The sequence below is a fragment of the Eimeria maxima genome, genomic scaffold (genome assembly GCF_000499605.1).
Source record: "Eimeria maxima Weybridge genomic scaffold, Emw_scaff9, whole genome shotgun sequence".
Lineage (NCBI taxonomy): Eukaryota > Apicomplexa > Conoidasida > Eucoccidiorida > Eimeriidae > Eimeria > Eimeria maxima.
The window spans coordinates 12,748-40,354 of record NW_013566847.1 but is presented as its reverse complement, the minus strand read 5'-3'; the positions used below and the strand labels follow the sequence as shown (position 1 = coordinate 40,354).

General features: G+C 52.6%; 3 protein-coding genes across 3 annotated transcripts; all 3 read right to left on the bottom strand.

Annotated features, from left to right (window-relative positions):
- Window positions 1-697: 697 nt before the first annotated feature.
- EMWEY_00001760 (hypothetical protein, conserved) lies at window positions 698-4,159 on the bottom strand (the record flags this gene model as incomplete). The annotated part of the gene is made up of 8 exons (XM_013483004.1): window positions 698-1,086; window positions 1,268-1,476; window positions 1,597-1,866; window positions 1,979-2,041; window positions 2,134-2,213; window positions 2,343-2,516; window positions 3,087-3,193; window positions 3,445-4,159. The coding sequence occupies 8 exons, from the start codon at window positions 4,157-4,159 to the stop codon at window positions 698-700; spliced, it is 2,007 nt and encodes a 668-aa protein (XP_013338458.1).
- A 1,566-nt stretch (window positions 4,160-5,725) lies between these two features.
- On the bottom strand, window positions 5,726-17,817 carry EMWEY_00001750 (DNA polymerase zeta catalytic subunit, putative; the record flags this gene model as incomplete). The annotated part of the gene is made up of 16 exons (XM_013483003.1): window positions 5,726-6,961; window positions 7,269-7,347; window positions 7,530-7,732; window positions 8,284-8,434; window positions 8,926-9,042; window positions 9,332-9,416; window positions 9,807-9,882; window positions 10,131-10,222; window positions 10,599-10,710; window positions 10,882-11,040; window positions 11,398-11,515; window positions 11,632-12,176; window positions 12,612-15,089; window positions 15,175-16,413; window positions 16,602-16,742; window positions 17,110-17,817. 16 exons carry the CDS (start codon window positions 17,815-17,817, stop codon window positions 5,726-5,728), a joined length of 7,539 nt encoding a protein of 2,512 aa, XP_013338457.1.
- A 6,465-nt stretch (window positions 17,818-24,282) lies between these two features.
- EMWEY_00001740 (hypothetical protein, conserved) lies at window positions 24,283-27,461 on the bottom strand (the record flags this gene model as incomplete). Its single annotated transcript, XM_013483002.1, has 7 exons — window positions 24,283-24,359; window positions 24,726-24,867; window positions 24,997-25,133; window positions 25,250-25,274; window positions 25,893-26,064; window positions 26,248-27,136; window positions 27,368-27,461. The coding sequence occupies 7 exons, from the start codon at window positions 27,459-27,461 to the stop codon at window positions 24,283-24,285; spliced, it is 1,536 nt and encodes a 511-aa protein (XP_013338456.1).
- Between the last annotated feature and the right edge of the window lie 146 nt (window positions 27,462-27,607).

The following is a 27,607-nucleotide window of genomic DNA, read 5'->3' as shown; positions in this document are numbered from 1 at the left end:
TTTTTCTGTGGGCCGTTAGGATTCTTATCTGTGCATTGCAGAAACACTTCATTCTGGAAAGTATCTAGTCAACGCACGAACATCGCTGCAAGCTGCGCCTGCTTTGCTTAGAGCATTGCTTGCAGCCGATTCACCTGAAGCCTACTCGTGTTGCAAAAGGAAATGTACGAAGAGCAGCTGTACTACAACACCAACAAATATTACTATTACTACCACTACTACTATTACTACTGCTTCCACTATTGCTACTTCAGTTCCTTACATCCTGAACGGGACATCAACAGTGTGGTGACCATCCCCAGCAGCTTCTGAAGTGTAGCTTCGTTATGCAAGGGGACGACCCCAGAGAAGGGTTTGTCTCCCTGGTCTGGGGTTGTCTTGTTGCTTGCACTCTGGTTGTGCAGTGGTTGCTGCTGCTGTTGTTGGCTTTGCTTCTGCCTACGCTGCTGCGGGCATCCTATGCCTTTTCGGTTAGGCTTACACGATCGGGTGGGCCTGCGAATATATTGGGGGTTTGGGGGGCCGGGTCTCTCTGGAAAGGCAGCAGAGGGGACCCCTTGTAGGAGCAGTCTTTGTTGAAGTTGGTTCTGCATTTGCTGTTGCAATAGATCACGCTGCTGCAACGGCACTGCTTGCAGAGGAACTCGGCTTCCGTCTTGCTGCATAGGGGAGAACAGCAGCGGGCCCGCTGGTTGCCCTAAAGTCCTAGGGGACCCTGGGATCCAAGGGACTCCAGTATGGATTGTTGCTCCTGTGGGCCCTGGTCCACTAGGGCCCCAGTAGCCAGTGAGCAATCCACGCTGGTCGAGTTTCTGAAAGGGCACCGCGGCGATTGGGGGGCCTCTTGGGGTGGGTAGGAGAGGGGGCCCAGACGGTGCTGTCCTGGGGAGAGGCAGAAGGGGTCCAGCATTCGGGAACCCATCCCAGGAGCCTCCTGAACAGCCGGGTGGCTGCCCCCTCTTTGGCTGCTGCTGAGAAAATCGTCGATGGTGTAGAGAATCCCCTTCTCGACGAGGATGAGGTGGTGGGGGAGGCGCGCAGAAAATGTCGTAGTTAGCAGGCCTCGGGACACAAGGGGCAACTGCCCTTCCCAAGGCATGGGATGGGGAAGCAGGGCATATATCCGCTCCTGCTGCACCAGGCAAAGCACTAGGAAAGTAGAAGGGCATCGGCGAATCGTCGGGGCTGCGTTGTAGTTGTTGCTGCTGCAGCACGAAGTTAAAGGCCTTGTTTGGAGGCTGTAGCAGCAGAGACTGTCTCCTCATACCTAGCATAGCAGATAAAGTGTATTGACACTTCCTGGGAAAGGCTTTTGCAGCTGATGCCGCCGACCCAGCACTCCTTGAAGGGGCTGAATGCGGCCGGCGCTTCCATGGTGTGCTCTGGAGTACGTGCTGCTGCTGTTGAGACTCCTTCACCCCCTGCTGGAGCGGTGGCTGTGGTCTATTTCCCTCCTCTTGCACAGGAGAAAACGCACTGCGCGAATGTTCTGGAACGTCGACCCTCGGAGCCCTCTGTGCTGTGGCGGATGACGACTTCTTGCATCGGTGCTGCTTTCCAGCACCCAGAAGGCCTGCAGATGGTTGTTTAGGGCACCCTTGGCGAGCCAGTCGAGAATCCTTGAATGCATCGAAGTGCTGTATAAGACTAGGGTCATTAGCTGCGGTTATTGCAGCTGCTTTGTTTGGTTCTGCTGGCATTCGTGGGGTGTCCGCTGCTGCTACTGCTGCTGCTGCCGAGGAACCCTCAACGGGACACTCCGCACCTAGGGTAGGTTTGTGGGCCGCCGATCCCCAGGGATTCGCTGATGCTGAAAAGGGAGCTCTTGGAACAAACGGGGCCGCGTGTGGGTTAAGGGCTTTTGTTCTGCAGGGATAACAGGCAGCAAGACTAAGTAAGAACACCTGCAGGGAAAAAACGGACTAGGAGCGCACTGTAGAGTAAGCTCGTGCAGCCAATCTTGAAAGAAGCAACTTACTTTTGAGGGCTCCGTGAGGCACAGTGGTGTGCCGGGCCTCCTGCCAAGGCCTTCTCCCCTTCGCTGCAGATAAGCACAAGGTGCACCAAATATCCGCAACGATTTGTGTATGCATCCTGGAGTTAGCTCCTATGCTGTGCCATTAGGTTCCACACAGTAAGTGGTGAATAATGTTGAGCTTGTCTTGCCTCGTCTTTGCGCAGCGCTCCGCTGCTTCCCCGCACGCAGAAGCACCCTGCCACAGAACACACAGCATTATCGTATGGATTAGTTCTCAGCCAGCCTTACATACGGTCAACGGCATCTGTCCACTCATTACTTGAGGGCTTTGTGGTTAGGTGTGGAGGGCCTTTCAAGTGCTTACGGCAACGGTTGCTTCGGAAGGGACAGTGGTGTCAAGGCCCAGCGAAGAACCTTCACTGGGACACTCGACTGCAGAAACGATCCCAGAGACGATCCCAGGGCCTTTCTCTTTTGTCGAAAACACAAACCGGCGGAAGGCGGAGATAAGTGCATGCCGCTCTCTGACACCATCCTCCTGAGACATTCAGAGTGTGACGACCACACACAGAGGTTTTGGTTAGAGCGCAAACACAAGGAAAGCCGATAGCCCTCTTGGACACAGAAAAGGGAGTCACGAATTAGGGAGTTGGGAATTATATTCATTTATGCTTGTTGCTGTCAAAGTGGCGTTTACGTGGTTGGCTATATGCACAATCCAGCTGCAGGCTAGCGCTGTGGCCCAGGGGAGGGCGGGGTCAACCATTCCCCATGAAGGCCACTGCAGACAGGTGTCTTCATGAGCCCTTTCCGGGCTAACAGAGCCCCCCACTGCGGGGCTTTCACTTGCTGCTGTTCTTGTATTTGCCGTTGTGCTCGCTGCTACTTTTGCCGCTTTGAAGGCCACATTCGATACAGCTGAAGGCCTGCTGTGTAGGACAATGGAGTGACAAGTGTAAACGGTACTTCAGCAAGACAGAAACAAGGGCCTCACGTGATACACCGAGATTGAAATGATGAGGGGTTGATTTTCGACCGTGCAACGTGCTCTCTACACCTGTAGAGGTGGTTGTCTACAGATCTCTCTCGGTGTCATGGCTTAGCCGACCCACCCCTTTTTCAAGGCGAAGAGAGGCAAAGAATCGAGGATTTCCTCAAACTGACTGTGGGCTGGTGCCTCCTTTACAGCAGCACAGAGGCAGCTATACAGCCTTACTGAATACAGCAAGCAGAACTATCATAGCCTGCCGGCTTCATCAAACGAACAGTGAGTGTATGTGTCCGCAGCTTCACTTCCTCCGCAGGTGATGTGGGGCTACGCCTATGATTTCACTTGGGACCACAGCCTCTCCACAAATATGTGAGTCATTTAATCCCTCAGTAGTGTTTACAGTTTTGGTTTGCTCATTTAGGGCTTGTGGAGGTTGCAGTCAACCCTACGGCCAAAACTATGGTTTTTGACTGACTGGTATCGAAGTCAAATGCCCTGAAGATGCAGAGGACGTCATGGGCAAGTTGATTCTCCAGTGGGGCCATCGGGTCAGCTTTAAAGCAAAGGAGAGACCCGCAAGAAGATATTAACTGGACAATACAAGAGCCGGCTGCTGCGGGCTCTGTTATGTGGCTTGCAGTGCTCGCCACTGCCGACGAGGAGTATCCTGCAGGCAGTGCTTCGCCAAGCTTGCGGCGTCGTGCGGTCTCATCAGGTGCAGCCCCGCCGCTGGATGCTCCCCACTCTGTACAGAAGGAGACTGTCGAGCTCGATAGACAGACCTGAAGAGGCTGGATTCCTGGGGCATCACTCCGGTTTACGTGTACGTGCAGCTTTGGGGGCCCCTGGCACTCTCTCACCAGGGGCAAATACAGCACAACGCCTTCCTGCTTAAGGCCAAGCGACGGTCCTTCGGGAGACCCTGGATGCACCCCTAGTGTTACCGGAAGGCCGCGAACTAGTAGATCCTCCAAAAGATTATGCACAGTATTGTTGCTGTCAGGCTGGGCGTGCGCTCCTGGGCCTCTTGAGGGCGGTGCCCCGCGGCCAGCTGATGCCTGTCCCCTTCTGACTGTCACCTGAGCCACCCTCTGGCCTGTTTCGTGAGCAGGTAGTTCGATGTTTCTCGAGCCGAAGTCAAGATAATCCAAGGAAGGGGCCCTATAGGGCCCCCCATGTGAGTGGAACATTACGGACCTCCCAGCGCGCAGCAGCGCGGTGGGGCTGTGCTCCTTAAAGCGTGTAGCCAGTGGCTCACATGTGCAGTATGTGGCCGCTTGGAACTGTAATTTACTAAAGCCTGCTGCTAGTGGCTAGCTATTGGTTTGCAGCGCCAAAGGGATATAGGGCTGTGCAGGCGTCGCCGGGAAGTTCCCGAAGGAAGGCTCATGAACAGTTTAAGCCCTCGCGCGACATGGGCAAGGACGTCCTCTCAGCATAAGCGCTAATATGCAGTCCACGGTACTACTGCTACATAGGCCGGTGGGGCGAACGTCCCCAGCGCCGCTCGTTCGCTGGCGGGTTCCCCGGGCTGCTTCTGGCAACGTGGAAGCTTAACGTCGTGAGTCTTTCAGTCGACTTCCCCTAATTTTATCCTTCTCTCCGAATCTAAGCTACAGGATTTCAACGGAAAGAGGAATCAGCACCGACGAAGGACGGAGGGCCCCACCGCTCGACTGCACCCCCTCGGTTACCCGCTGGCCCCGGCGATGCTCACTGCAACTACAGGTAGGCCGTAAAACTTCAAAAGTGGCTAGTTACATATTTTTTCTAAAAACTCTCCACATTAATTATGATGGTCAAATTATTTAAGCTGACCTCCATTTTAGTGCGCAGATCGTCGATGATCCAGTCAGCGGTATATTCCCGACCAGCCTCCCGAGCAGGCAAGGTCGTGGGCTGCACAATTCCAACTCATAGAAAAAACAAATTCAACTGTCAATTATCTCTAAATATTCAACCCCATTTGGCGTAACAGAGCGATTCCGCAAACGCCACCCCAACTTTATTTCCTTCAAACAAAGGCACACAGTTTTAGCCACAGTGACCTCTCTTGCATACACCGCGGAACCAGCTCCTGCACCAGCTTCTAAGATACTTTTCCCACATAAATATGAACGGAAACCCAGCAGAGGAAGTGTACTGTTCCTGCAGATCTCTGGAGCTCACTGCCGAGCCAGTAAAGCACCATTCTCAACATATATCCCTAAATTTTGCATTTGGTGCTGTACAACTTTCAGCCTCTCAGCCTCTGAGTTCCTTCTGTAGTACACGTCGCAGTGCCAGGCCTGTAAACAGCTTTCTGCGCATATGCGGGAGCCTGCGGGCAGTAAACCACAAAAACATGTGGCCCAAATTACTCATCACGACATGCTGACTATTTTCTATTATTTTACACTCCACAAGGCATGAAACCATGAAATAGGCTTCGCCGTATACACTAAAGCTGCCCACGTATAAGACTCAGAAGAGTGATTTCTTCCACTGGGGAGCAAGCACCCTTGGTGCCTAGACACGAGTGGGGATCCACTGCCACAAAGCTGTTCCGCCGTACTTCCCAAAAAATTTATCTTTTGATACACAGAGCTAACACCAGAACTGCCATTTGTAGGCCATCCTTTCCTACTCGTCATGCGAAAACCTAGGTACATGCATGTTTATACGAGTATGCACACAGATACCTGTGTGTACATGCTGAGAATAATGCAGGTATCTAGACGTGTTATGGACTTAACAAATATGCAGGTATACATATATTAGCTGCCGAAGGGTAGGATGTGCAGGGGCGGGCCTCTCCCATCTGTAGTGCGCAGCTCACTTGCACAGTGCCTGCATAGGTCTGCTGCTGCCGCCAGCCTGCGTTCGATTTTGTTGAGCCGCTGGCTGAGACGGAGGCAAACGAGCGCCGGATTGCTGCTACACTCCTTGCAGACAGGAGGCGGCACTAAGACAACTCTCTTCTTCATATCTGTACTCGCTCCCTTTCGCTTCCTCCTCTGAAGTAGCCCTTCCGAGATAGGTCGCTTTTCTGCATTGCTGCAGCTGCAGCTGCTGCTGCTTGGACTGCTGAACTCGCTATGCAGCAGCTGCTGCACCAGATTCCTGCGGACAGCTGCCTCCTCCGCTTCTTCTGCGCTGGCGCGTATTGCTTTCTTTCGTTTGTTTGCTTGTGTGAGCCTGAGAACTTTCTGAGGAGAGGAGGACAAATGAAGGGGTCCCAACTCTCTACACCTGCTCCCACAGAACAGACACGAAGCACCTGCGAAAAAGCTCTGCAGCACCAGCCGTTCCCTTGCCGAGCCGCTCGCCGTCAGTGACCTTATGCCAAGCTGGTGCAGCAACGACTGCTGCTGTTGTCTCAGCAGCAGCTTCTGCTGCTGCTGACGATTCAGCGGTGAACGACAAGCCATCGCTGCCGCGAGCGGCTGCGCAGGCTTGGGCATATCTCTGAACCATTGCAGCAGATCTGCACACCCTGGAGGAGGCAACAGGGAAAAGAGCCTGTCAATTGCTGGAATAATTTGCTTGGTGATATAGTAGCGGTAATGAAGCTGCACCACAGGATGCTGTTCTTGGAGTTGCTGTTGCTGCTCTTGCTGCAGCAAGCCCTCTTCTGAACGCTGTAACAGAGCAAAGTGCCGTACGGAGGCATGCACCCGCCCATTCAGCAGCGCTTGCATCTCCGTGGGATCCCGCCGCCCCCCCCAGACATTTTCAGGGGACGTGGCACAATCGATAAGCCTTGCTGTGCCACCCTTGGGCCCAGTGCTTGCTGCCCCTAGCGGCACGTCAGTGTCCCCCGCTACTTGGGAAAAAACGAAGGGAACGCGCATGCCGTAACAATCAGCAGCTGCAGCTGCTCCTCCTTCCTGCCCTTGGTGATGCAGCCGCTCATACAACACTTTGGCTTGTGGAGGAAGGGTCCCAGCAGGGGCCTCCCCCGCCTCCGCACGATATGTGCCTGAGGCATGTTCCGCGGCACATGTACCAGTCTAAGTATTCAGGGCACGCAAATACTCTGCATGGGGCCTGCAGGCGTGCATCGTGAAACGTCCACGCTCAGGTTTGCAGCAAACGCGTTAAAGCGGGCTTCTGTGTTCATCTGTATGCAATACTCTGTCACGCAGCTGCGGCGTTTGTTGTAATATCCATGCCAAAACTGCAATTGTGGACGTCTGAATTACAACGTTTGGTGCACGGAGTAGATATAAAAAAGTGGTTGCTGATACATTCCCAAATATGCTAACGGTGCTATGCACTGACATGCGCACATTCAAATATTTTGGGTCTCTACCTTACCAAGTTTGGCCCTCCTATGAAAAATGTAATGTCGGATCGGTATCTGGCCTCGTAACATTTTGCTCCACTCTCTGTATAGCTGAAAAGATACAACACAATGAAATATATGAGAATGTCCCCAGCTGAAAGAAGAAGTAAATGTGCATGTGGCAGCGCACAACGACTGTGGCAGGACACACGGACCGCAACATCTTCACAAATGCATTGACAGGTAGATCTGGGGTCCTTCGTCTCGCGCGCACAGTCATTATAAGCGATTACTATATCAACATCAAACTTGCAGATTGAACTAGAGTAAGGGATGGCTTCAGCTCTAAACGCAAGAAACCCCTTGAGGTGGCAGCAGCAGGACACACCAGCTCCTTGACCTTGGAAAGGTCCCTCGTTTGGAAGAAGATACGCAAACTTTTCTCTAAGAGGGCCGATGTCAGGGGGCACTGGTCTCTGCGGATGGTCTCTATGCCCTGTCATTTGCGGACGTACACGAGAAACAACAGGTATGCATAGTTAGGTAAAAGGGAAGATTGTGTATCAGGTACAATAGGGAGCACAGACACGACTTTGAATCAGAAACGTACCTTCGCGTCAAACGTCGGCGGCCCAGTGGGAGAGAAGTAAGCGTTGCCAACATATCTTTTCTTCGTGATCAGACAACAAGGCAGGTACACCTGAGCCCCGCGTGCACGCCAACTCTGTGCCATCTAAATGCAAGGCTGTGGATAACTGCACATGCTACCAACTGCATACTGCCACCACATGCACGTTAACAGTGAACATCCTCAGGCTTGCTTTGTTTTGCTGATCGCAGAACTAAGGTAAAAGGCTACATAACACCATAAGGAACTAAGCCACCACGCACACATACACATACACACAGACACTAATCAAGAGCGGCTATGCATGACTACCAGCATATTCTACACTCCGTGTGCACCAAGTGCATATGATGGCGCTCCAGTTGCTGCTATTGAGTACAGCAGCTGAAGCCTGTATGACAAATATGAGCTGTTGTTACCTTTTCGAGTTGCAGAGTAATAGGGGCGGGGTTGCTCCTCGTCACGGCTTCTGCGATCTCCTGGCCAATGGTAAATGCAGCTTCCAGCGACCGACCCTTTAATAGCACGAAAATCGAGTCAGTGTCCCCGTACAACACGCGAGCGCCCCATCTGCAAAGTGGTGCACAATTCCAGCAAGACGCACAAATCTCTTCTGCTGAGGCCTCTATACGCCCTCTAGGGCCCACAGTCCGCTTGTCCGATTGCCAACATTCCCACTGGGTGCGGCTGCTCTGCAGGATCGATTAGATAGGAAAACCGTCCATTAGATCCATCCGCTGGTCTCATGCCAGGGCAGATACATAGATATACAACACCTGCTGTACTGTAACTGCAGCTATTTCACACATCCGCCCTCGCATAAGTGAATGGACCCAATTTTCGAAACCGTACAAGCAACGTAGTGCATGATCTGAGATATTTCTCAGCTGCAGATGAGTAATATATTACTAAGTGAAACTAAATTGCTCTTCGCTGTACGATTACGAAATTTGACAAACGAACATTCTGAAGTGCAAGATCTAATGCTTGTTAATATACATTTTCTGCACGGCGTTCCCCCTATGCATGAACACTATTATCTTCGGCTTCTTGTTTCCTACTTTTGGGTTTGTTCGATAAGTTGCATGGCTCGGATCAAAGTTGCCCGTGCTGTTTCAACGATCGCATCCGCCACATCTGCGCAGGGCATTCGACCGCTCACGTTTGCATTTGTGTATCTGCAGCGGTCAACACAGTTCATGCAATCCCGTGGCCAGAGCTTATCATCCGAAAACTTAACCCTTTCCCCAATCAGGAAGCCTCTAAATTTACTACGAGGCCCAAGGCATGCACAATCAAATTCCGCCAGTGCATCCACTGAGCAACGTCAGCTATAGTGTCAAAGCATGAACACATAAAAACGCATGCATATATGTGCACTCATGGTAACCTTGCATGTAAGTGGATATGTTTGCCTATCCAGTTGCAAGTGCATATGTGCGTGCAGGTGTGTCCCTGTTGGAATACCCGTATGTGACGTTAGCAATCATTTTCAGACCAAACTGGCGATATTCCAATTTCCTCAAGAGTGTCTGGTCCGCGATCCCACCACCTGAACAGGCATACCAGCGGTCAAGCCTCCAACACATTTATTTCCTCAAGTTGCCTGGTACACTGAGAAATCAACCGTTTTCAAAACAAATGAGGCACTGATATATTTTCCAGAAAAATGTGTATATTTGTTAATGCAGTGACGAACTAAGGGACAACCAAGGACAAAAGGGCTAGTGAAGTTGTGCGCTTGTCCCCAGCGTTCACAGTCCATATATGAGTTTGCTAGGAGGCGCAGTCCAACGCTGTCACGACTTTTTCAAAGAGGTAAGGGCAACATATGCAGAACGATTACTACCTAGGCACATAACCAAGAGAGAGGGGTGTTTTATCTAAATGCAGGCACCAATGTGTTACTGCATCTACACCAAGCTTGAAGCTGAACCGTCACCTTGGTATCGCTTTAGTGCCTGTTTCACCATGATACGCGTCTGCAAGATGTCGTTTAGGAGTGTCGGCAATATACCCTGCTCCACATGCCCAAAAATACACAACCTACCATGCAGCCTGTGGTCAGCAACCACCAGAGTGTATGTACACTCCAGATTGTCCTGGGAAGGTCCCTCACAGGGCGTTATGGAGGCATCCTCCAGAACGCCTGTCTCGTGTTTGTAGGCTACCGTAATTCTTTAGCGATCAGCCCCCTGCCCTAAACTAGGTATTTTGAATTCACTGCAGTATGCCGCGCAAACAATATACAGCGACGTTGTCTGACCTGACGAACGCGGCGCGAAACGAAGATGCAGCCTCCTGGCAGTACCCTCATAGGATCGTCTCCAGGAACCCCCGGACTGGGCCAGGAGGACGCTGCGCACTCACCCTAACACGACGTTGGCAATTCTAATCACAAAACCCGGGTAAAATGTACGATAAAAGGGGGAATAACTTCCTTGCTGCAGTGTGTACATATGTGCACGGAACAAGCGGTCGGAGAAGCGAAAGAAGACAGGGAAAAGGCAACAGATAAGGAGGAGGATTATTTTTGTGCTGATCCCGAGTGGAATAAGCAAGGGAAACCCAACAAACAGCCCTGTCGATGTCTGCGGATTCCTCGAGCATGGGCCAGCAGTGCCATCGCATAGGCAGCAGCAACCATTCTCTTTTCCACGGGAACACCACAAACAAGGGAATCTGAAAGCTGCCCTGGTGTCTAAATGTTCCATATCCACAGCGTCTGACTCACGTCCTGCAGCAGTGGCGTCTGCATGCGCTTGCATAACATGTGCAAAGATCTCAGGAGGTGCGTGGACCGTCAAGACACCCAACGTCTTCATCTCGGACTCTAAAGGGTCCACCTGAACGCGAAACATAAGAAATGAACCTTAAAAACCTATCCTAAACTCAAACCTCATGTGAGCCGGAGAAAGACCTACACATTCTACAGAATGGAGCCTGACTGATTCGCTTCACGTAATTCTGCAAAATCTTGGAGTACTATCAACGTCCATTAATTGCCAGGTGCTGACCTCGACAGACCCTAGACAGGTTGAATAACAAATGTTGTTGGCAATTACGATGGAGGGGTAAAGCGACAGAAAGTCCAGCACCAAAACAGGTGAGAAGTAAAACCCAGAGAGAGGCTCAAGAACCAAAGGCACTCCCACAGTGGCTGGCTGTTCCGTGACCTGCAGCACAGAACAACTCTTTACACTTGCCCCCGTGCGAACCCTCCTATATAGACGTGCCGCTTTTGGAGCGAAATTCTGAACCCTTGTTTTAACCCTGTTATCGAAGCGACTTCTATGTGGCAAGCTCTTCAACAAAGCCTCAACCCTGCTTTAAACCACCATTTCAAAGTCCCATAAATGACAGCCCCCTCATAGCCCAACCCGAAATTTCCTTCTAAACGCGATAAATAGGATGTATGCCATTACAACCTTCCTTCCTGCACCTATGAAGTAGCTGCGGCATGCCTGTTGTTTGGACGGAGAGACGAGGACGCAGTTCAACCTTTTCGTAGCTCTGAGAAGAATATTTTCTACCTTGAATTGACTGCCGCGTGTCAGCGCAGAGTGCAGAGAGCACCCGTAAAGCCTCGCGAGTTCGCATGTACGGGGCAGCACTTCGCTGGTGTCCACGAGACGGAGACATAGCCGGACTCTGATGGGGCAGGGAACAGCCTAGATGGGCAAGCATATTGTCCACAGACACCATGCTTTCTGGCGCACGCTGCTACAACCGAGGAGCAGCTGGTGCGAACCATGGGTGTGACTCACCTATTCATGACGTGTGACACAAGATTAGCCACTGACTGCAGAGCCCCCAAATCTTCCTCCTGTTGTGATTGCCGCTGATGCTGTTGCAGCAGTTTTCTTCTTCGCGTCTGCTGCGCCTGTTGCCATATGGCTGCAGTGATGGCCAAGGGAATTGATGGGGTAATAATCCCCAAGACATCCGCTGCAACGCCGTTTAGGTCGGAGTGCTGAAGCTTCATTTCCTTCTGCAGCAGACGCCAGCCCTCAAGCACAAGGCGGCCAGACACTGCAGTGCTCCCTCGCACCCACCGTCTCCTCCGCCGGACCTCAGGCCTCCCGCCAACTGGCTTCGTTGCCCCAGCGGCCCCGGGGCGTCCAGCCGTTCCCAGAACCCATGAAGCCCTTACAGGCCCAGAAACTACCGATCTGGGAGCCGCCGAGCTGACTGGGATAGAAGAGATGTCATCTGCCCTACGCACAAAAGCCGCACGGAGTGAGTCGCCTACATCCGATGCTAGGTTCTGCTGAGGAATCTTGCCGTTGCTTGCCTTGCCTAGCTCTTCCTTCTACCATACACAAGACAATACTATACTTCTAGGCCGGTGTGACCTTCGTGGATTGTGCCTGCAATTCAGGCTCGGCTGTGTTGGGGGTAACACTCTGGCAGTTGGGCGTGCTTGCTTCTGCTTTCTACCCGGTGCCACCCATGTGCGTTCTTCTTGGTGCCTTTCAGTCTACCTGTTTCTTTCTCTACCACTCTGCAAGCACTCTAAGTTCTATTTCGTCTGGTTGTTCCCGCTTATTGTGTCTTCTGCATGGCCAGACCTGCCTTACCTACGGCTGCACCTCAGATTGAACAGGTGTCCGATACCCAGAGCAACCGCACGTCTGCATAAAAACTTGAAGCCTCGACCCCCTTCTTCCCACTGCAGCAACAGGGAAGGGTCTGCTGCTGCGACGACACTGCAAAACTGCAGCAATAACTCCTTTTCGGTACTAACCACGCATCGCCACCAGTCCCTGTCAAAACAGCTGTCGATACTCGCGAAATCGCTGCTCCCAGAGACCTTCTGCCGGACCCCAAGAGCGAATGGAGGACGCCAACAACAACTCCTGGAAGCTGCCACGGGGTCGCATATGATTACGCCACTAACATCAGAGTACAACAGTTCCTGTTGGTGCTGTTGCTGCTGCTGCAGTCGCGACGCGCAGCGTTGCAGCCTTTCATCTCTAAGAACAAAGCAAATAGCCAATACAGCGCAGGTCCACGGGTTTGGTGTAGCTGCTGCTGCTGCTGCTTCCGTCGCCGCCGTAGTTGGACATTCTGTGATGATCTCCAGCGCAAGCAGCGAACCATAGGTTGCTGTCTGGGCCCCTGAAAGGGCCCCTTGGTGACCTGTGACCTTCGTTCCCTCGTCGCTGTGGTTGCATAGGCACCTTTTAGCTTTCAGTACATCTGAAGCAATGCTTACTTGAGAACTCTGCTCTTCCTGGCTAGAACTTCCGCTGCTGCTGCTTTGAGATGTGGCAGCAGCAAACGCCACTTCCTGCTGCTGTTGGATCGGTCGCGGATCCACGTAGCTGACAATCCTGCCGCTGTTGTCGAGACGGGTTGCCATGCGCACTTTTCTTCTACTTCGACTGCTGCTGCTATTGCTGTTGCTAATGTCAAAAGCTGCTCGTGGGAAAGGGGTCTTTGCTTCACTTGCTTCGGTCTCTTGTGGCTTCTGGCCTACCCCCTCCTTCAACAGCTGATGCAACATTTCCCCGCACGTTGTCGCCCCCAGATGTTGCGCCTGATGTAGCTTTTGGTCTTGCATTTCCTGCTGCCGTTGCGGTGGTCTCTCCTTGTCGGATGGAGGCAGACTATATGAATGCTCCAAGTGGGGCCCCCGCCCGTGGTCCTTTGGTAGGTGCTGCTGGCACGTTTGCTTTGGCTCTAGCTGTTGTTGCTGAAGTTCGCACTGCGTGATCCTTTGCTGCCACGCTCGTCTGACCTTTATAGGGCAGCTCCCGAACACTTGAGCGTCGTCTGGTGGGGGGCGAAAATATACGAAGCAGCGTTTGCTGCCACCCTCCTGCTGGCCCCGCAGGTGCTGCTGCGGATGCGGCTTCCCAGCTAGCTGCCGCAGCTGCTGCTGCCTGTGGAGGAATCGCAACAGCTCTGACTGAAATTCCACTCGTTCGGAAGTTTTCGGGCTACCTCCTGCTACCGTTTCTGCTGTTGCCTTATTACATGCGCACGGCGGCGGAGTCAACCCTCGCTGCTGCTGGAGCATGCGGCCCCCTGGTGTGGCCGCAAAAGGATTAACTGCAGCTGGGACATCGCGTGGATTGCTGTAGAATGGAGTGATCTCCTCCTCCAGCTGTGGTGTACCAGATGTTGCAGCACCAACGGTAGCAGCGCCTGGCTCATCTGTATGTGTTCCCATGGCAGCTGGCGTAGGTGGTACAGATATGACGGATACACCGGATTCAGATGGAGCTGAAGGCCTCAACTCTCTGTTTCTTCCAAACGACCCTGGAGGCACCGCTCTGGTTCTGCTGCGTATGTTGCCCATTGGGTCGGTATCCGCGGAAGCGTCTTCCGCTCCTGGAAGTGATGCTGTTGCTGTTGCTGCTGCTGCTGTTGCTTTTGGGGAATCACTACAGAGCCCGGAAGCCCAGAGGGACCTCAACTTAGATGCATTGATCGGCTGAGTCGGAGACAGGTCGTCGCAAGAGGAGCGGGGGTCAAGCTTCACAGTTGGGGTGTATGACGAGCTGCTGCATGCTTCGTCGGATTTATTCGGTGCTGAAACGGCCGCTATTGTCGCTTCTGCTGCCGACACCCTGCGAAAAGCTCCTGTGGTTGTTTCTAGTGTTGCTGGTGCTGTCGCCGCTGTCATGTGAGCCCGTTGAAATCCACCGAAGGCACCTCGAGGGCAGGAAGCCTCGATTTCACCGGCGTTTGGCACATCTCTTGGGGTTGCCTCAAAAGCATGAGCGCGCACGTAGTTGCTGGTCGATGACCTCCTCCATTGGGAGTATTGCGAACACCAAGTATCTTGAGCTGCCGATCTTGCCTCGCATGCTAGCAATAGGTCTTCCATATCCGATGAGCAGCGCTTTCGTTCGCTAGTGTGGGCAGAGCTGCAGCAGCAACTGCAGCCGTTGTTGCCTCGCTTGGTGTGGCTGCTGTTGGCTGTTGCCTGTTCAAGCCTTCCGCTGTTACACTGTACCGATATTCTGGGACCTTGTTCTGAAGCTCTTCGTTGAATCTGCTGGGATTTTCGGGGACGGGAGGGCCGTCTTGGCGAGCTGCTATCGCTAAGGCTGCTGCAGTCCGCATTGCTGCCTTCAGACAGAGCCTCCAACTCTCCAGTGACAGGGATAATTCTTTGGGGTCCCCTTAAGCGTTCCGGCTGCCCTGTTTCTGAGAAAGGACCCTCCGCCCTCTGGGAAGTCAACAACGCCGCAAATGCCTCGTCCCCGAGATCCTGACAACAAACAGAAGATAGACACAACTAATACCGTGCCGCTGCAGCTGCTGGTGGTGCTGCCGTTGCTGTTGCTGCTACTTACTGCAAGATCATGTAAGTCGTCCGGTGAAGGAAGTGGGACTTTCACGTCTGGCTGTAGCCCGACAGAGGCCTTCTGCGACGGCGGCCGCCCCTGGCTGAGAAGGCATGGGGCCCCTTCATGTGCCTGGCTGCTGCAGAGCCCCAGAGAGCGCCCCTGGCGACGCTGTGGCATCATGAAGGCATCATGCTCCTTGGGCTCTAGTGGCTGAAGGGGCGCATCCAAGAAAGTACACTGGGCTGCATCTGCAGACCCCGGGGTGTAGGACTCCCCTTCTGCCTCGGGATCAGAGGCAACGGACGGTTGCGAAGCCTCCCAATTCGAAGATAAAGAAGAGGGAATAACCTCTACGCCAACCTGCTGTTGTTGTTGCTGTTGCTGCTGCTTCGGTTGCGACAGTATAGTACTGCTGGTGGTCTGCTTCATGGGGAGCCGCTGATGCACTGACTTCTGCCCTAGCTCCTGCTTCTGTTGCTGCCTCCACGCATCAATGCGCTTCAGAGTGTTGTGAAGGGCATTCCTCCACAATTCAGGAGTACCGTCCACGCAGGAGTCTCGGAGGCCCCCCTGGGACCCCAAGCCCGAAGCTGAAGGAGGTGGAAAACCAAGGGCAGCTGCTCTAGCCGCCTCTTCTCTCCAATATTCCGCGACACTGCCCACAAGCCGGGCAGCAAAAGCTTCGCCATTGTTGTTGCTGCCCAGACCGCTGCTATGCATGTTGCTGCTGCAGGTGGGTGGGTTCAGTGAGCAAGCTTGCTGCCTCTGCTCGTTCTGCACGGGTGAAGTCCTTTGGTGTGTGTGCTGCCCCAGATGGTTTTGCGCTATTGGTACTGCAGCTGTTTCCATTTCTGCCACCTCCGCGGCTGCTATCGGGTTCAGGACCTGTTCCACCCTTGCGTCTACCTCTAATACGCACTTGCTGCGGCGGGGGACACTCAGCACCCGAAGACCCTGCGGGCCCCTTGGTGGAGTGGCCTTCATTATAAGGTCACATAGCCGTACCACAGTACTGCTGCTGTTACTGGTCCTTTTAGTAGATTCATCTCTTTCTTTCGCTGTTGCAGCACCAGGCACCGCACTTATTTCTGGAGCCAAACACGATTTCTGCAGTCGGCACATCTGCTGCAAGAGCCTTCCCCACCCAAGCGCAGCGAAGGCCCTGGGAGCCCCTACACCAAGCATTTCAAACTCTGGGCTCAAGGCCATCCGGTTCTCGTCCTTCAAGAATCCTGGTGTCCCGTCCTGCGGCATGCCAGTAACGCACTCGGGTTTCCTTTTATTTCTTCTCCTCAGTAGGCCCCAGAGGCACTTTCAACTCCTGTGCTGAGAGGGGAGGTCCCCAAGGCCCCCTCCGGAACCTATCCGTTTGCTCGTGGAAATACATTAAGTCATTCAGATCCTCGGTGGTGGCAATCTTCCCCAGTACTTACTGTGGAGAGACGGCTTCCTTGGACACCTTCCTGAACTCCTGCTGCAGCCAGAGGGTGAAGAACGACAGGAAGCCTGAAAAAGGGCTTGTCAACAAACACGGGAGCCATCCCTTTCAAGTGGAGGTCCGCAAACACTTGGGTCTGCAGAGCCCACAATGTGCCAACAAAGCCGCACGCACCCAACACTACAAGGTGAAGCGAACGCATAGGCAGAAGACGCGAGGCCGTCAAACACCAGAAAAGGTCTTTTTGCCACAAAAATGCACACCGTCTGGTCTGAACACATGGCTGGGAGCAGGGCACACAAGGGTGGCCCTGAGGGCTTCTGTATCCCCTCGCGTGACTCACACAACAAAAAATAACATGATAGCGGCGACAAACGCGCCAGTAGGCAGCGCATCGAGCAGCGCAGTTGAGAACAACAAAAACAACAAAATGAACAGTAGGCAAGATATAGAACATAAAAGCTGCAAAAAAGGATGGCAAGACAAGCAGAGAAACTGCTCACCTGAAAACTGAGGTGTACCTCAAAGGGTTGCAGGGGAGAGCCTGTTACAGCACCCTTCAACAAAAGAGCAGCCATGGGGCCCACCATGTCGGGTACCGTTAAGGATATCTTTAAGAAGAAGTGGAAGTCTCTGTGGTATCCGTAGAAGGGCAAACGCCTCACAACCTCTATTTTCTGCACCAGAGGGCCCCCTTTGGGCCGTTCATCTCCTCTCACGGCCCTCGCCTCCCGCTGCAGAGAAATGTCATTAAACCCATCTCTGCTAGCTCGGGTTCCCGCTGGCCGAGAACCCTTTTGAGATCCACGAGCCTTAGCGGCCATAAGGCGGTCCGCCTCCAGCACCAAACGGCGGGAGAAACAACGCAAAAAGGCGGAGGCCCCATCTCCGTAGGCCTCTGGAGGGGCAGGGACATAGAAATACGGGAACAATCCATGCAAGTGCAGACAGCAGTGGGGGCCTCCGGGTCCCCAAGGCCCATAAATGCGAACAATTGGCACTCGAGCAAGCGGTCTCCCGCAAACCTCAGACACCAAAGGGTCAAGCCCCTTTATTGGAGGGTCCAGACCGACTTCTATGACTGCTGCAGTCACTGCCATGCCAAGAAAGGCCCCATGGGATGTCAACACCCCTTTGGCTCCTCCTGAACGTGAGGAGCCTGGGGCCCCCAGGAGACTCGCGGACACAGAAGAGGGGTCCTGTCCCTTCATACCTTGTGAGAAGTCAAAAGATCAACTGCAGTGCACTGAAGGGCCTCCAATTAAATCAAAAAAGAAGATTTTGGCGGAGGGGGGGGGATCCCCTCTCCCCTGGCCCATTCTGTTGGTGGGTCCCCGTTCTGTCGAAAGCAAGATTGACCCAAGTGGGTCAGTGCCCGAGTTCAGGGGGCCCCCGAGTAACCAAAAGATCGGCCATCTGAACGCTGATGGGACGCAGTGAATTATCTGGCCGCCTGATCATTGGGCTGAAGTCCGAAAGCGTCCACTGCAGCCCACCGCTTCGCATGCCCCGTAGGCCAACTTTACAGGGCTAGAGTTCGGGGTGTTGCCTTCTCAAAGTGCACGAAAGCACTGAAACTTTGGATGTATTTACGGGTTTAACTTCCCAACCCTGAAAGAAACGAGTCTGTCCCATTATTTAGGAATTTTGCAGAATCCCGGCCGACCCGTTCACTACGGGCGAACGTGGTTTGTCCTTAGACTCATCCAGTTCGACAACTGCTTCAATGCTGCACCACCCAGCCTAATGCAGTTGCTTTCAAAGTGGCATTTGCTTTGTTAAGAGTGTTGCAGACTTGGAAAACTCTTGATTTGCTGTGTATTGTACGTTGCCGTGCCCTTGAGGCTGTGTTGCTAGGGCTGTCGATGGTCGCCCAGGTGTTCTATCCGGAACGCATGACCGCCGCTCCAGTACTTATGAGTTGTTTGTGCAGTGGCACAAGGGACTGTTGCTGCAAAACAAGGCTATAATGGGTCGTCCGTGCCTTCCTAGGACTACGCCAAACAGGACGACTTGTTTTTGCGCTTGCACGTAGGACTGCCTTGTACCATTAGTTGCAACGGTGACCACCTGGTGCAGCAATGAAGTCAAAATACTAATAGTAGAAGACGCACTGCTTGTAGAAACTGCTGAGCCTTCCCCTTTCCCAGTATCCAGACGTCCGGGTCCCAGCGGCCCAATCCCATGGAGCTGCTGTGCCTGACTGTTGTGCCTCGCATTCAGACAAACGATAAGTGCGCCAACAGGGGCGAAGAAGAGCTCGATAGAGTGCAGAACCCCAAACATAAAACAGGAAAGAGGCATGGGTACAAGCCGGGACACGACTACTTGCCTCTGCTGTGCAGGAGCACTTCGCTCCAAGCCGGCTAAGTGTCCTTTCCACTGTTTGTGCAATGCCCTTTGCGCTTCTCCGATGGTTGTGTGATGCCCTTTTGGTCGCTGATCTGGTGTGTGGAGGGGGGGAAGCAGATGCTCCTAATTAAATGATCCCCCCAATTGTCAACGAAAAAAACAGTTGAATTGTCCTCCTAGCAGCCAATCAGAGTAATATTCGCGTTTTCTATGGCACCTTCGAGTTGTGAAGGGCTTGTCCCGACCCTCAGTTTAGTCCTGCTGTGTCTTGTGGCAATAATATTGCTGTCCCTTGGGTTGGATTTACCATGTACTGAACAGTAAAGAAATGAAACCTATATTGATGTATTGATAGCAAGCCCATGCTGGCCACAAATATGCAGTGCAATCCAGAATTCCGACCCGCGAACAAGCAGCAAAGCGACCTACCCAACACAAAGATAGCTTCTGCTGCTCCACCCCTTGTGCGTTTTCAGAGGGGGCGAATCCTCGAGAACCACGCCATCAAGGCTCAACACAACTGCCGAACATCGTAGACTATAGTTTACTGCCCTCCATTCTTGTGTTTCTTCTAGGGCGGTCCCATGGAGCTTCAGTGTGTGGCACGGGGGCTATGGATGTGCACTTCCCACATCGAGGTCTAGCTTCTGGCCGACAACAGTGTTTCGATGTTAAAAAGGGATGCTGGAAAGCAAGGAACAAGTGTGCACTGTTGTATCTTTTGCTAGATCTGGCTCAGACTTCTAGACTCTAAACAGGTAATTTCTTGTGTGTAAGACCGGTTCTCGTGTTTCTACGGACGCCTCCTTTCATCGAAGTCCCAGCGCACACCCCCGGTACTGCAAGTACTCCGTATTCCTGCTTAACGCAAGAACGTCGGCAGGTGCAGAGCAGTTTACCCGTCTTTGTCGGTCCAACGGAAGGTTGCTTAACCTATCACCGGTGTTTGGAAGGTACAGGATTCCCCTCGATGGAAAAACCTATCCTTATATGAGAGTGATAAAGTGGAATTCAGGCTTCTGCATTTGGTGCAGTGGAGTGCGTAGGTGCACCGGAAGGTAAATAATAACTAGACTGCTAGCTGTTTAGTAATTTGTCAACCAGGTTCATTGGAAACGTGGTTCATCGTAGTTTTTTGGGGCGTGTGAAGTCAAACAACACCCGCCCGCCTCCCGCACATTTTATTCACCAGAACCGGGAAGCCTGCAAGAGAGCTAGCTGACAGTTGACACTGAAGACAACTTTTAAACATTTCGTTGGTGATTATCCCTTAACATTTGCTACAGCTACAGCTACGTGTCAATTTGAGAAAGCCTGTCTTCTTGGACCATTAATCTGACTGCCTTGTGGAGCAACCCTGTAGACACCGATGGGGACGGAGAGCCCAAGAAACCTTAAACCTGTTTGTTTTATCGCCATATAAATTTAAACACTTCATTTATCAGCATCTGTGGTATTGTACCGCAAGGAGTCCACCGCCGCTACCTGGCACCCGGGCAAGATGCGTGGAAGCAGTCGTGCCCGTGGGGAGATGACCCCAAAGGAACACGTAGATTCGCAAGCTGGTAGGTCCAGATCACATGGTCTATATATCTATATATATCACCTTTAGTTCAGTGTCTGTAATTCCCATGAAGCATGTAATTGAACGACATGTTAGGCCGTTGAGACAAACTGACGGTGTTCTTCGAACTGCGGAGCTGTAATTACGAGAAGACGCTGTCAAGATGCAAGGAGGAGAGGGATTCCTTCCTTCTATTACCATATCATCTAATAGAGCCGAACCGGGTTCGTTGGATAATCATCCAAGCAGTGTCACGGCCACCAGTGTGAGGTTTCGAAGGCGTGGAAGATCCGATTCATTCCGCCACCCATTCCTCCTTAAGGTCGGCTGCATTGCCGCCAGTCTAGCGATAGTGTTTCTTCTTGCGAACTGTGCCCGTGCATTCGCCTCCATGAGACTATCTGGAAGTAGGGCTAGGTCGCTAGCAGAGAACCGCCCTATGCACTTAGCCGGATACTGTGGAGTGACCGCTCCTGGGATATATCAGGCTCCTACGGGGACTTTTCCAGCTGTTTGGGTAGGGGGAATGTTCAGTACCAGCATTGGGGGGCCTCCAAAAGCGCCTTTTGGATATCCGAGCGGAGTTACTTCTGCTTCAGCTGAACGAGCTTGGAGCCACAACGAAGAAAGACCGGAGGGGCAGCGACCTCAGTTCACGTACCCGCCAAACGGAGGGCCTCTGATGTTACCCATGCCACGCACTTCTACTGGGCCGCTTGGTTCATTTTTTGGAGTATTTGCCGGTGAACCCTTGCAGCAGGGAGGTTCTGGCCTGCCATCACTTGCTCTGAGTACGCAGGAAGGCACTTCTTCCGGGCCGTTTGGTTTGTTTTTTGGAGTGCCTGCGGGTGAGCCCGTGCGGCCTGGAGGTGGTAACGCACTGCCACATTATTTGAATCAACTGGGAGTTAGCGGCGGATCTGGAGTCACTCATCCGTTAATATCAGCTTCGCCTGGCTTCAGTCAGCCTCTTGGATCAATTGCACAGACCGCAGCGTCCACAAGCGGCCAGCAGATTCAACTCCCACTACAACATATCCCAGCAGGCAGCGGAACTGCAGCGCATTTTGACAGGGGTATTGGCAATGGCCATATGCCAGCCCCACCATTAGCGCAAACCAAACCTCACCATAGCTCTCCAGGTTGGTCTGGCACGTTTGGGCCCTTTGGAATCGCTGATGGCCCCTATGTACGAGCGCCTCTTGCAGCCAGCTGGGTCCCTGCTTCTGGTGGTTCTCAATAGCTCAAACAGCCGCAGGGCCCCGTGAGCTTCCTTAAGATATCATGCGCCAACCCCCAGAGGTAGTGGGCCGCTCCTTAGGCGGAGGCCTTGTTATGGGCAACAAGGCCGCAGAACAGCAAAGGCTCAAGCCGGCCGCACTGGTGCTTCTTGCTGCAAGGACTACGACAGCAATCTTCAGTCTGGCTTTTCTGTGTTTGGACGACGACGGATACGTGATTCCGTTTAACAGGTGAAACTAGGAGGTATGATGATACAAGTGAAGAACAGAGCGCACTGTCCGAGGACTGCAGAGCTTTAAGCCGCAAGAGGGCATATCCAACGCGGTCGGGTGGAACAAGGCGTTTCGGAGCTGAAAGGTTGAGACCGAGTGGGGGTTGCAGTTCATATCAAACCGGATCTGGTGGAGGGCTTTGCAGTTCTTTTTCCGCAACCAGGGAGGGTGGCATTCAGACATGGGGGCTCCACGGCCCTGGCCTTCGTTTGGCATGAATTGTCTTTGTGTTTGTCCGTGTTTCATAACCACGTATTCAAAACAGAATTGTGTAGTGGCAGTCATTCCATATTTGATAATGCTGAACTGACTCCGATTAAGAGCTAAGCTTGTTGCCTCCGACCACGTGCATACTCCGCTGCTGGGACTAAATCCCCAGGGTGGACACGTTGGCAATATCTGGTTGATTTGCTGCCTTCGGTGCGTATTATTTAGGCCTACACACACGGACTAGTCAATTGACTATCCTGCTTTACTGCTTCAGGGTCTACTTTTGAACTGTGGGGCCCCACCAGTTAGCAAGGAGTGTGTTGCTTTATGCGTGGTATACAGGGAATCTGGGCTGTACCGAACAGTTGATACAACTCAGTTGCTTTCCCAGGGTGGTTATCTATCCTCGTAATCCAGCTGTGGAGAGCAATCTACCGTGGATGGCAGTTTTTCTGCGCAGCCTAAATGGACGAAAGATGCATTTAGAGCAGTTTCCATGAGGGCGTTTAGTCTTTTGTGTGACTCAAGTGTTCCACCCTTTGAGTTTTGTTGGTAGTTGAATCCAATGAAGAACAATGCATTTCTCTCTGTTCGACAGATGATCCTGTTTAAGAACCCTACGTACGACCGTTGCACATTTGTATAAAAGTTTATGGCGTACACCGTAGGTCACACCTGTCAGTTGTACTACTAAGATACTGCAGAGTCAGCCTGCATAGAGATACAGAACTGCTCGCATACAGTGTAGGGCCACTGACGACTCGGGGTTGGCGACGATCGGTTTCACGTTCACGAGTAGACTTGAACACAATTCTGGCAGTGTGTAAAGCTCTCCCCACTGAGAATGCAGACGTAGGCAGCCCTGTGATGATAGTAGATTCTCACCGAATTGCATGTCGTACGCCTCCCGACGACGGAACTGTCCTTCCTGCTTTGTAATACTTCCACAGTTGAAGCGGTCGAACACCGCCAACACGTAAGCTGAGCACAAGCCTCTGCAGCATAGCCCAGCACGTCTAACGGGGTAAAGATGCTGTACAGCCCTCATGCCAAATGTTGTGCTGGTTTTCCTTTAGTGGCAGATGCACACGATTTTTCAATTTGGGAATGCCGTTAGAGGACGTTGCAGCATAGTGAAGGGAACATGCAGCGTCAAAACAACGTGCAAGACATATCAAATAGAAGAGCTGTACACAACAAGCAGCACAGTCAGTCTGGCTCAGAACAAGGGCAGATGCTGAAACGGACGTAGATGCCTGAGGGAGGCCGTTTGTTGCAGCCTGGGTGGCCCGTGCCACCCTTGCAAAAAGCGTTGAAGCTTCCAAAGTCACAACGCCTCCGTTCTGCTAGACTATCTTTGAGATGCAATTTTGGGGACATATCTTCCAGATGCGGGGTTGGCTGTCATCAATGTCTGTTTATAACGTGGCCGGCCAACAGCCTCTGTTTGCACAGTGAAAGTTAGTATATAAGCGTTTGGTGTCCTGATACTATTAAACAGCAACTCTGGTATTGTTCCCTCTCGGGTGGAATATGCTATCGATTTGACGCCTGCAGGCCTAAGTTCTCCATCAAATAACCGCCTCGCGGCTGCTACTCTGACCAACATTTACGTATTTCGTCTTTGAAGTGCACGGTAAAAGCTGCTGTTTTGCATGCTACCAATCCTATGGCATGCAAGCCTCAAGAAGGCTTGTCTAAAGGAACAACAGTTTGTGCTGACGGCGCCAGCCCAATAATGCCTTTTGTTCGCCTACAGGAAGTGCTCGACAGTACATGACCGAACAAATGGGATGGACATGGACAGTCTTGAGCGTGCAGTACCAGCGGGCAAAAGACTGTGGATGTCTCTAAGGGTGAGCAACAAGCGAGAAGCTTGTAATCCAACCGTAGCATCGGAGCAAAGCCTCCTCATCTGCGCTCCTCACCTAATGGGATAGCTGTTCTACAAAAACGGATATGCACGCTGCACAAATGACACGCCGTGGTGAAACCGAATTCCCAAATTTCCACACTGCCCACTCGACAGTGAATGACTACAGCTTTTCGTACATATTCAGAAATCCACCCACTACTCGACCAAACGCCGAAGCCCCAAGGGAGCGAAGGATATCTGCAAGAAATAGCATGCATACAGACAAATTCGAGGTAACTCATGCTCACTGGCACTTTACGAAAAACCCAAACACAACGCATGCGGGCACGCAACTGGTCCTGAAAGCTAAAGCATATGGAGGGAAATGAGCCAAACGACGTCCCTACTCGTGTACTGTCCAGGAGGCGGTGTTTCCTTGTAGTCGTAACGGAGGATCAGGGTTGGGCGAGGGTGCCAAGTTTCGTTTGCTGTTTTAAGACGGACGACAGTCCACATAAACGACGAAGACCATGGTTTATGCTTCCTATCGTCGGCCTTCCTTAGCAAATAACTAGGCAGGCATCCATCAGCATTCAGCAGTCAATTTGCAGGATACTTGCTCACCTTGGCCCCGATGTAGAAGCCTGGAGTCATACACGAGTGCATCTCCTGGTTGTATTTCGGCCTTTACTGTGGATCCTCCTGCAACAACTGTCTTTAAAAACACTGGAATTAAACACAGCCACTTAAGCCAATTCTCTCCTTCCTGCAAGGAAAGACAAGCCCTGCAGAAGTATGGCATATAGAATCGTTGAAAGAGGCTGTCCAACTGCCAGAATCTTACCACTTTCCATACACCAAAAGAAAACACGGCTACGCAGCGTTTCGTGGTTACCTCGCCACTGAGGACGTGCGACCCAGGAAGCAGTTCTGTAGGTCCATTTCTGGGGTCAATATGCACCAAGGGCAACACCACAGTCAGTCCCCTGTGTGAATTGTCGCGATGCCACGGCTGTGCAAGCGCCAGTGCATCTGAGCAGGCACCAAATGATAGACACCACAGCTATGGTCGCCCCGCCAACTTGCACGCGCTGACGGTGCAGTAACGGTATGAAACAAAGACTCTAGACCGCCGCACCTGCATTTACTGTCTGCATCTCGGACACAAATACCCTACAGCAAATACAGCACAAACACAGGGCAACACAACCGGTGTTTCTGTACACACTTGAGGGAAACAAACGAGACTGCCGCACCCATAGGCTGCTCCCAAGACAGCTTCCAAAGAACTGAAGCAACTTGTAAGCCGTGGCCACGCTACGAATCCGGGGTTCCCCACAGTGTCTTTCCTTGATGACCGCCTGCCTCCGGCGGAGCTCCAGACGAAAGGTATGAATGCACTAGTGGCATAAATAACCGCTGCGCGTTGATTAGAGACTGTTCTATCAAAGACCCGCGGAGGAGACAGTGTAAGCGCCCTAATAGGCACAAAATAGCGCACGCTCAGTTGGGGACGACAACGCTCGTTCTTCCGGCAGCAGGAATGACAACAGCAAACCAAGCAGCTGAGAGCAGCAATAACAAGACTAGAGCCGCGTCACCCACCATAGGTAGGCCTTGTACAGTAAATGTTGGGGTCCACTCCTTTCATCTTCAACCCTCCTTCTGATGCCTGTCCAGACACTCGCTACATTGGGCTCGTCTGCCTCCTTCAGTGCAGTCGCTAACACTTCAGGCCCAATATTTAACAAGTGCCACTCTTCACCGTGTGAGTCCCCGCAATGTACTTACTGTTTCGCTTGAGGCAAAGGTGGCTTGCTGTACCTCCTGCAGCTGCTCGGGGGTGAGGGCGTTCTTTATTACGCAGAAGCCATGCTTGGAAATGCTTTCACTGGCAGCCTTGATATCTGAAGCCCTCAGAAACAATGGGGCACTCAGCGGGGCCTTCGAGTGTAAGTCTGCCCTGCAGCTGCAGTACCACAAAATAAGACAACTGCATGTCATAGCTACTACGGGATTCCAGCCACAGGGTTCGTTTGCGAGCTGCGGCAGTGCAGCATCGCAGTTCTCCTGTCACTTCTGCTGCAGTTGGGGTTGCAATAACGGCAGCAGCAGCAGCCGTGGTGTTATGTTATTCGGGGGTTACCGCTCTGCTGCATCTGCATAAGATGAAAGGGCCATGGGAGTGCCAGCGTCTTTGCCTGTATTGCGCGCGGACAGCTGTCGCACACGTCGTGGGGGCCCTTCATGTTCTCGCTGCTGCTGGTGTGCCTCCTTGTGCAACACGCCGCTGCGTTCCCAGCTACTGCAGAGACTTCCAAGAACCTGCTTATCAACTGCAGCAATAAATGCCTCCAACGCTTCTCTACCATTTCCCGTCAGCAAAAGCGGTAGTAGCGATCCTGTTGGAACGCTGCTACCCGCTGGTTGAGGAGCGCGGATTTTCTGTAGTGTCAGCAACAGCTCGTGCGCCGGCTGCGCGAAGTCGCAGGCCGAAGCTGCAGCACGAATGGTAGGGTCGTAAAAGACATCCTTAAAAACAGTTTCCGTCTCCAGAAGCAACCAGTGAATATCTGTCTCTGGCTGCAGCAGCTGCCCTTGGGGCTGTTTCACCTGCTGATGCTGGAGAGCTGCAACACCACTCAATAGTGCCGCTCTCAGAGAGGCGCAGAAGATGTCCTTTAGGTGCATATGCAGCTCAAGTGGAGCACCTGACTTCGCTGCAGCAAACAGTGCAGAGGAAGGCCCTAGATTTGGGCATGCAGCTGCAACTTTCTCCGCCCAAGAGGTGTCGAGGATTTCGCAGGCTACTACGGCCGCTGCGGCATCTGCTGCTGCCTGTGCCACTGGAACGGATACTCCTAGGCCGATAAGCCTCTGTAGCTGCCGCTGTCTACATAATTCAACGTCCTTCGCAAGCGCTGCTGCGGTGATGGGTTGGTAAGGCGTTCCATACACTTCGGGGACATTTCCTTGTCCCTTCACTGATGGGGGGCGGGTCCGCTTGTGTTGTCTCAGTAGCAGCAACCCTCCACCTGGGCACACCATCCACAACAAAAAGCTCCCGGCCCTGCAAGCGGTATCAACAAACGAGGCACTTCTTATACGCACGGTATTTTGCCGAAGCATCTGCTGGCGGCTGGCGAACCAGTAGGTAGGCACAGGACCCAACAGCAGTATCCAGTTGTCACCCCCCCTCCCCCCCACAACAAAAAAAAGATATATACATATATATATAGATATATATCTAGGTTCAGTCTGCTTACCTCCAACAGCAGCGGCAACTGCAGCGCCCGCGAGACACTGGAAGGCTACTCGCCTGACTCTATGTCTATTCGACAAAACGTGAAAGCGCACCATAACGGCTTGGGAAGTGGATATATTCAGCCAAAACCTTCAGTTCGTGCCTGCTTTTATCAACACGAACCGATAAACGCAACCACCATGGCACTCGTTCAGCCTTGTTTCCCTCTCGGGGCCCTACCAACACAGCTGGCATCGACCAC